Consider the following 8,923-nt stretch of genomic DNA (forward strand, 5'->3'; position numbering starts at 1 on the left):
GTTGTTATTTGTATGCAGAATATGCTGTGAATGATGAAGATTGATGATATTCAACACAGTGAGGGTTTTCTCGGTGGCTGCAGGGACTTGTGATTTGGGTCAGGGTCCTCCTGGACTGTCGGGAGGTGCTGGTGAACCGCCTTGCCCAGCCAAGCTCTTCCCTTCCCGGACACTGAGCCAATAGTGCCTGGATCCTTCTTCCTCCCTGCCTCCTTCCCTCTTTCACCTCTCATCTTCACTCCCCCTTTCACGTTGCCACGTCGCTGGGAGAATTTAATCATAAAGTGTATTCTTCCCTACTTTGAGGTCAAAGAGCATCTTTACAGCGAAGGCCTGTAAAAAGGAGGAGGGGGAATATATCATTTGACGCCACAAGATAAACTTCCCGATGCACACGATTCCAAATGGTTAGAGTCTAATGTTTGGCTCTTGGAAAAGAGCCAAAAAAAGCCTTTTTGAATTTAAATGCACAACTTTTTTATTGCAACTATCAGCAGGCTCGAAGAATTTTTATCATATACTCTACTGCCCTCTGGCGGCCAATACATTTAAATACAGAGTCTGTGGTTTTGTTGCATTAATATATATTTAGGCACAGATAAATATAGCATGGATGTTCCCTGTAAATGCTATGAGGGGCCGTTGTGGACATTATTCAGAATTCAATCAATCAATCAGTATTTATTTATATAGCCCTAAATCACGAGCGTCTCAAAGGGCTGCACAAGCCACAACGACATCCTCGGCTCAGATCCCATATCAGGGCAAGGAAAAACACAACCCAATGGGACAATGAGAAACCTTGGAGGGGACCGCAGATGTGAGAGTCCAGTCCATAGTGGTTCAATCAATCATTCAATCAATGTTTATTTATATAGCCCCAAATCACAAATGTCTCAAAGGACTGCACAAATCATTACGACTACAACATCCAAGGAAGAACCCACAAAAGGGCAAGGAAAACTCACACCCAGTGGGCAGGGAGAATTCACATCCAGTGGGACGCCAGTGACAATGCTGACTATGAGAAACCTTGGAGAGGACCTCAGATGTGGGCAACCCCCCCCCCCCTTTAGGGGACCGAAAGCAATGGATGTCGAGCGGGTCTAACATGATACTGTGAAAGTTCAATCCATAGTGGCTCCAACACAGCCGCGAGAGTTCAGTTCAAGCGGATCCAAGACAGCAGCGAGAGTCCCGTCCACAGGAAACCATCTCAAGCGGATCAGCAGCGTGGAGATGTCCCCAACCGATACAGGCGAGCGGTCCATCCTGGGTCCCGACGAGCGTTCCATCCTGGGTCTCGACTCTAGACAGCCAGTACTTCATCCATGGTCATCGGACCGGACCCCCTCCACAAGGGAGGGGGGGGACATAGGAGAAAGAAAAGAAGCGGCAGATCAACTGGTCTAAAAATTACCTCTTCTTTCAGTAGTGTGTATAAGAGTGTTTCAGCAGTGTGTGTGAGAGAAAAACATTTCAGTTGTTTACATTTCAGTTGTTTATGTGAGAGCATAGGCTTCACGGTGGAAGAGGGGTTAGTGCGTCTGCCTCACAATACGAAGGTCCTGCAGTCCTGGGTTCAAATCCAGGCTCGGGATCTTTCTGTGTGGAGTTTGCATGTTCTCCCCGTGAATGCGTGGGTTCCCTCCGGGTACTCCGGCTTCCTCCCACTTCCAAAGACATGCACCTGGGGATAGGTTGATTGGCAACACTAAATTGGCCCTAGTGTGTGAATGTTGTCTGTCTATCTGTGTTAGCCCTGCGATGAGGTGGCGACTTGTCCAGGGTGTACCCCGCCTTCTGCCCGATTGTAGCTGAGATTGGCGCCAGCGCCCCCCGCGACCCCGAAAGGGAATAAGCGGTAGAAAATGGATGGATGGATGGATGTAAGAGCATTTCAGTAGTGTATGTAAGAGGTAATTCTGAATTATGTCCCTATCGGCCCCTCAAAAAATGCTATCTTATTGTCTTTTATTAAATGGTACCACATTTATTCGATAAAACTATTGTTATAGATACTATAAATATGTTTGGTTTTTTTTTTAATTCATGGCCCATTTATAGTGTTAATATTTTTTTGATTAAGGTACTATTCATAATATATATTTGAATAAATAAAAGATAAAAATGTTATTGATTTTTGTTGCTCGGATAATTTAAGTAAATTTTGCTTTTTAAAATGAATTTATTTAAAAAAAAAACGTTTAAATAAAATTTATAAAATATAGTTTAATAATACATTCTCTTATTTTAAAAGACAAATCCCAAAATAATCATGTCATTGTTTTTTCGAATTAAGCATGACTTTTGAAACCCAAAATAATTTGATTAAATATCCTGTAGATTTTTTTGGTTGCTTTGAAATATTTTTGACTGAAAATATGAAGAAAAAAAATAAATGTCGTATCGCTTTTTTGTTTGCCTTTGCACACTTTTTTTTTTTTTTACATTAAAATGATATTTAAAAAATGTATATACCATCTTAAAAGACAAATCCTTCATAAAAGATTGTGTCGCTTTTTATGGTTTAACCATACTATTTCTCTTTTTTTAAAACTTAACACAAATAAATTAGATAAAACATTGTTTAATTGCTTGGATATTATTTTTGTGCCAAAAAAAGAACATTTTTTTTGTTCTTTTAATGTTTGTTTTTTCCAATATACAAAACAAAACAAAAATAAAATAAATCAAATGACTAACATATGTTGCTTGTAGTGGATTTAAAAATATTTATTCCTTATATATATAAATAATGTTGCTTTTTTAAAACCATGTATGAAATGTATTTTTCAGACAATCATATTTATGTATACATTTGTGTGTGCGTGTGTGTGTGTGTGTGTGTGTGTGTGTGTGTGTGTGTGTGTGTGTGTGTGTGTGTGTGTGTGTGTGTGTGTGTGTGTGTGCACTTGTTCTACAAACCCCGTTTCCATATGGGTTGGGAAATTGTGTTGGATGTAAATATAAACGGAATACAATGTTATGCAAATCTTTTTCAACCCATATTCAGTTGAATATGCTACAAAGACAACATATTTGATGTTCAAACTGGTAAACATTTTTTTTTGTTGCAAATAATCATTAACTTTAGAATTTGATGCCAGCAACACGTGAAAAAGAAGTCGGGAAAGGTGGCAATAAATAATGATAAAGTTGAGGAATGCTCATCAAACACTTATTTGGAACATCCCACAGGTGTGCAGGCTAATTGGGAACAGGTGGGTGCCATGATTGGGGATAAAAGCAGCATCCATGAAATACTAAATAATACACAAACAAGGATGGGGGGAGGGTCACCACTTTGTAAGCAAATTGTTGAACAGTTTTAGAACAACATTTCTCATTAAGCTATTGCAAGAAATTTAGTGATTTTACCATCCACGGTCCGTAAAATCATCAAAAAGTTCATAGAATCTGGAGAAATCACTGCACGTAAGCGATGATATTACAGACTTTTGATCCCTCAAGCGGTACTGCATCAAAAACCGACATTAGTGTGTAAAGGATATCACCACATGGGCTCAGGAACACTTCATAAAACCACTGTCAGTAACTACAGTTGGTCGCTACATCTGTAAGTGCAAGTTGAAACTCTACTATGCAAAGCCAAACCCATTTATCAACAATATCCTGAAACGCCGCCGGCTTGGCTGGGCCGAGCTCACCTAAGATGGACTGATGCAAAGTGGAAAGGTGTTCTGTGGTCTGACGAGTCCACATTTCAAATTATATTTGGAAACAGAGGACGTGGTGTCCTCCAGAACAAAGAGGAAAATAACACTTCGGATTGTTATAGGCGCAAAGTTCAAAAGCCAGCATCTGTGATGGTATGGGGGTGTATTAGTGCCCAAGGCATGGGTAACTTACACATCTGTGAAGGCACCATTAATGCTGAATGGTCCATACAGGTTTTGGAAGCAACATATGTTGTCATCCAAGCAACGTTATCATGGACGCCCCTGCTTATTTCAGCAAGACAAGTGTTACAACAGCATGGCTTCGTAAAAAAAAGAGTGCGGGTACTTTCCTGACCCGCCTGCAGTCCAGACCTGTCCCCCATCGAAAATGTGTGGCACATTATGAAGCGTAAAATAAGACAGCGGAGACCCCGGACTGTTGAATGACTGAAGCTCTACATAAAACAAGATTGGGAAAGAATCCCACTTTCAAAGCTTCAACAATCAGTTTCCTCAGTTCCCAAACGTTTATTGAGTGTTGTTAAAAGAAAAAGTGATGTAACACAGTGGTGAACATGCCCTTTCCCAACTACTTTGGCACGGGTTGCAGCCATGAAATTCTAAGGTTATTATTATTTGAAAAAAAAAATAAAGTTTATGAGTTTGAACATCAAATATCTTGTCTTTGTAGTGCATTCAATTGAATATGGGTTGAAGAGGATTTGCAAATCATTGTATTCCGTTTATATTTACATCTAACACAATTTCCCAACTCATATGGAAACGGGGTTCGTAAAATGTATATATAGTGGGTCGCCAATGGAATAAACATAATAGGCACAAAGCTAATAAAACAATATGTTTTAATTGATGTTTGATTACATTTACAGCATCTTTTCTACAATGTTTGCAAGAAGTAAAAATAAATAAATTGTGTTGTTCATGAGGTCATTTTTATGTTCCTCAAAAGTTTTTCTAGTATCCCCGTTTTAATAGATTTTGGTGTCTTCCAGCAGAAATAAAAACATCTCATGGTGTCAGAAAGTGATCAAAAGATCCCACTTCATACACCAAAATAAAACAATAAATATTTCAACATGGGTGTGTTTTCTTGTCCTCTGGCTCAGTAGAAATGTACCACCTGGAAGCCTCTCAAGCACCTGAAAGCCTTCGAATCCAGCATTGCCATGTCAATCAAGTTGTTCTCTAGCTGGACTCGAACCAGCCTGCTGAGTCCAGAACCCGCAAGGCCCCAGCAGAAGGCATCCCGTGGCACCGATTGGATCTTGTTGTGCGTGAGCGCGACGGAGTGGAGACCCTGTGGTAGCTGCCTGGGTACGTGGTTTAAGGCGTTGTGGCAAAGGTCTAACTGGTGCAAGGCGGGCAAGCTCCGGAAGGCGCCTGGAACCACTTTGGAGATCTTGTTCCGAGCCAGGCCCAGGTGTTCCAGGTTTTTCAAGTTTCTAAAGGCTCTTCGTTTAACAGAGGAGATTAGGTTGCACTCGAGGTTTAAGGTCTTCAAGGATAAGGGAAGGTGTCGGGGCACTTGTTTGAGACGATTCCCTTCTAGGTTGAGACTCTCCAGGTTGGTCGCATTGAGGAGAGCGTCTTTAGGAAGACCCTTATTGGTCAGTCGGTTAGCACTCAGATCCAGCACCACCAGCTCGGGTTTTCCGTCAAAGACTCGCCCGCTGAAGTGCTCAACAAGGTTCCCTCTGAGGTACAGCTCCTTCACGGACAGGGGCAACCCCAGCGGAACCGAGGTCAGCTGATTGAGGTCCAGGTTCAAAGTTTGCAGGCGGCGTAGAGGGGAAAGCACCGCGTCCGGAAGAGATCCCGATCCTTCACCCAGTGTGTTGTTCCTAAGACTTAACACCAAGAGACCAGGACACCGAGCCCAGGCTACCTCTGACATCACCGCCAAGCCGTTATTGTCCAGGCGCAGCTCCTCTAGAGAACCCGGAAGATCTGTCGGCACGCTCATCAGAAGGTTACCATCCAGGTAGAGACGCTTCAAGGCCGGGACGCCCTCGAACGCGCCCTCTATGGTGCCGTCTTTGAGCCGGTTGTTGCTCAGGACCAAGAACTCCATGGAGACGTATTCCCTGAGGAGGTCCAGCTGGATGCTGTCGATGTGGTTGTTCATTAGCAGAAGGTAGCGGACACTGTAGGGGACGCCGTACGGAATCTTTTCCACTGCTTTGTCGGAACATTGGACCACCCTGGAAAACAAAGATGATTCATGTTTTTTTTATTGGAACATCTGTATGAAACAGTTCAACAAAGTCGGCCTAGTGAGTAAACTAGAGCAGTGGTTCTCAAATGGGGGTACGCATACCCCTGGGGGTACTTGAAGGTATGGCAAGGGGTAGTGAGATTTTTTTTTTTTTTAATTCTAAAAATAGCAACAATTCAAAAATCCTTGATAAATATATTTATTGAATAATACTTCAACAAAATATGAATGTAAGTTCATAAACTGTGAACAGAAATGCAACAATGCAATATTCAGTGTTGACAGCTAGATTTTTGTGGACATGTTCCATAAATATTGTTTATTTTTTAAATATTCTTTTTTTGTGAAGAAATGTTTAGAATTAAGTTCATGAATCCAGATGGATTTCTATTACAATCCCCAAAGATGGCAATTTAAATTGATTATTACTTCTATGTGTAGAAATCTTTATTTATAATTGAATCACTTGTTTATTTTTCAACACGTTTTTAGTTTTTTTTATATCTTTTTTTCCAAATAGTTCAAGAAAGACCACAACAAATGAGCAATATTTTGCACTGTTACACAATTTAATAAATCAGAAACTGATGACATAGTGCTGTATTTTACTTCTTTATCTCTTTTTTTCAAGCAAAAATTTTTTGCTCTGATTAGGGGGTACTTGAATTAAAAAAAATGTTCACAGGGGGTACTTCACTGAAAAAAGCTTGAGAACCACTGAACTAGAGGAAAACTGGAAAAAGGGGTTCAATCCTGTGTCTTACCCTCCATAGCAGGCACAATCGGGAGGGCAGTAGTTGTCCTGGAAGTAAGGAAAATGGGGCTTTTTGACAGCCATTTTTGTTATTTGTTGTTTTCTTTTCCTTCCTTTTTTACCACCTCTGACTTTAACTGTCTTAATTGGCAACTGATTTTCAGTTTCTGGTTCTATTTCGACCGGGTTTGTTTTTCCCATGTTCACGTCTTGGACGGTCGTCCTAGTTGGCAGATTTCGCACCATTCCGTCTTCTACATTAGGACCGGTGTGCTCGGAGTAATGTCCAGGACTCTGCAGGACCTCGGTGAGGACATCTTCCATCAGCGAAACGGACTCGCTCCTGATAGGTGACGGAGAGGACAAGTCAAGAGTGACTGTGGTGTAAGAAGTGGGATCACTAGGAGATTCTGGAGGAGGATCAGGGGAAGCGGGACGAAGGATGTGGATCTCAGATTCTTCCTCCAGCTGAGCAGAAAGTGTGTTCAGTCCTTCTTTATGTTCTTGTGTTGCAATATTTGTGTTTACAGTTTGGATGTCGTGAGGAATGATTCCTGCAACCAGCCTGCTCTCTTGTTCTTCTCGCAATATGTCTTCTCTCAGGTTGGTGTCAGCATCCTCCACTTCTTTTTTGGCTTTCCGTTGCTCGACTGGCACCTCCGCAAAGTCATACGTGTCCAAGTAGTCCGTCTTGCCGACAGCTGCAGGGAGTTTTTCAGGCCCTAGAATGACCAAAAAAGGAGACCATGTGTTCCAGTGGAAATGATGTTGAATAAGCAAATTGAATGTACTTACTGGCTAGTAAGATTAAGGAATGTGCGGGAAGTAGACTCATCATCATCATCATCATCAGGAGTGTGAGAACTTCCATTTCATCTGCTGGCATCCAAACAGATACATTAAATTACATTTGGTGTAAGAAGTGGGATCACTAGGAGATCCTTTGAGACACTAGTGATTTAGGGCTATATAAGTAAACATTGATTGATTGATTGATTGATTGATTTATTTTAATTTAATAATTGAATTGAATTAAGTTAAGTGAAGTGAACTATATTTATATAGCACTTTTTCTCTAGTGACTCAAAGTGCTTTACATAGTGAAACCCAATATCTAAGTTACATTTTAAACCAGTGTGGCTGGCACTGGGAGCAGGTGGGTAAAGTGTCTTGCCCAAGGACACAACGGCAGTGACTAGGATGGCGGAAGCGGGGATCGAACCCGCAACCCTCAAGTTGCTGGCACGGCAGCTTTACCAAGCAAGCTATACCATATATTTAATTGAATTGAATTATCCATCCATCCATTTTCTACCGCTTATTCCCTTTCGGGGTCGCGGGGGGCGCTGGCGCCTATCTCAGCTACAATCGGGCGGAAGGCGGGGTACACCCTGGACAAGTCGCCACCTCATCGCAGGGCCAACACAGATAGACAGACAACATTCACACACTAGGGCCAATTTTTAGTGTTGCCAATCAACCTATCCCCAGGTGCATGTCTTTGGAAGTGGGAGGAAGCCGGAGTACCCGGAGGGAACCCACGCATTCACGGGGAGAACATGCAAACTCCACACAGAAAGATCCCGAGCCTGGATTTGAACCCAGGACTGCAGGAACTTTGTATTGTGAGGCAGACGCACTAACCCCTCTGCCACCGTGAAGCCCTGAATTGAATTAAATAAATACAATTAGTAAACCATGTTGGCCCTGCGATGAGGTGGCGACTTGTCCAGGGTGTACCCCGCCTTCCGCCCGATTGTAGCTGAGATAGGCGCCAGCGCCCCCCGCGACCCCGAAAGGGAATAAGCGGTAGAAAATGGATGGATGGAGTAAACCATGTTTTTCAAATCAACTTCAAAAAACATAGTCCTAATGTGTACTTTGAAAATAATTTAAAAATGTCCCATCGAAAAACAAAACAAAACTAAATTTATAATCAAATTATAAAACAAAAAATATAATTTCAAGTGGCGGCATGGCTCGGTTGGTAGAGCAGCCGTACCAGCAACTTGAGGGTTGCAGGTTCGATTCCCGCTTCCGCCATCCTAGTCACTGCCGTTGTGTCCTTGGGCAAGACACTTTACCCACCTGCTCCCAGTGCCACCCACACTGGTTTAAATGTAAATTAGATATTGGGTGTCACTATGTAAAGCGCTTTGAGTCACTAGAGAAAAGCGCTATACAAATATAATTCACTATGTTAAAACCACAGTGATGTAATATTAATATATCATTAATAAATACATATAT

At 41.8% G+C, this 8,923-nt stretch overlaps 1 protein-coding gene across 1 annotated transcript; it reads right to left on the minus strand.

The window, feature by feature from the left end:
• Positions 1–4,806: 4,806 nt before the first annotated feature.
• On the minus strand, positions 4,807–6,923 carry wu:fc23c09. Its single transcript, XM_061911851.1, has 2 exons — positions 6,684–6,923; positions 4,807–5,905 (listed from the first exon to the last, which is right to left on the minus strand). The coding sequence occupies exons 1-2, from the start codon at positions 6,917–6,919 to the stop codon at positions 4,807–4,809; spliced, it is 1,335 nt and encodes a 444-aa protein (XP_061767835.1). The 5' UTR covers positions 6,920–6,923.
• Between the last annotated feature and the right edge of the window lie 2,000 nt (positions 6,924–8,923).

The sequence above is a fragment of the Nerophis ophidion genome, linkage group LG10, assembly GCF_033978795.1.
Source record: "Nerophis ophidion isolate RoL-2023_Sa linkage group LG10, RoL_Noph_v1.0, whole genome shotgun sequence".
NCBI classification, from domain to species: Eukaryota; Metazoa; Chordata; class Actinopteri; order Syngnathiformes; family Syngnathidae; genus Nerophis; species Nerophis ophidion.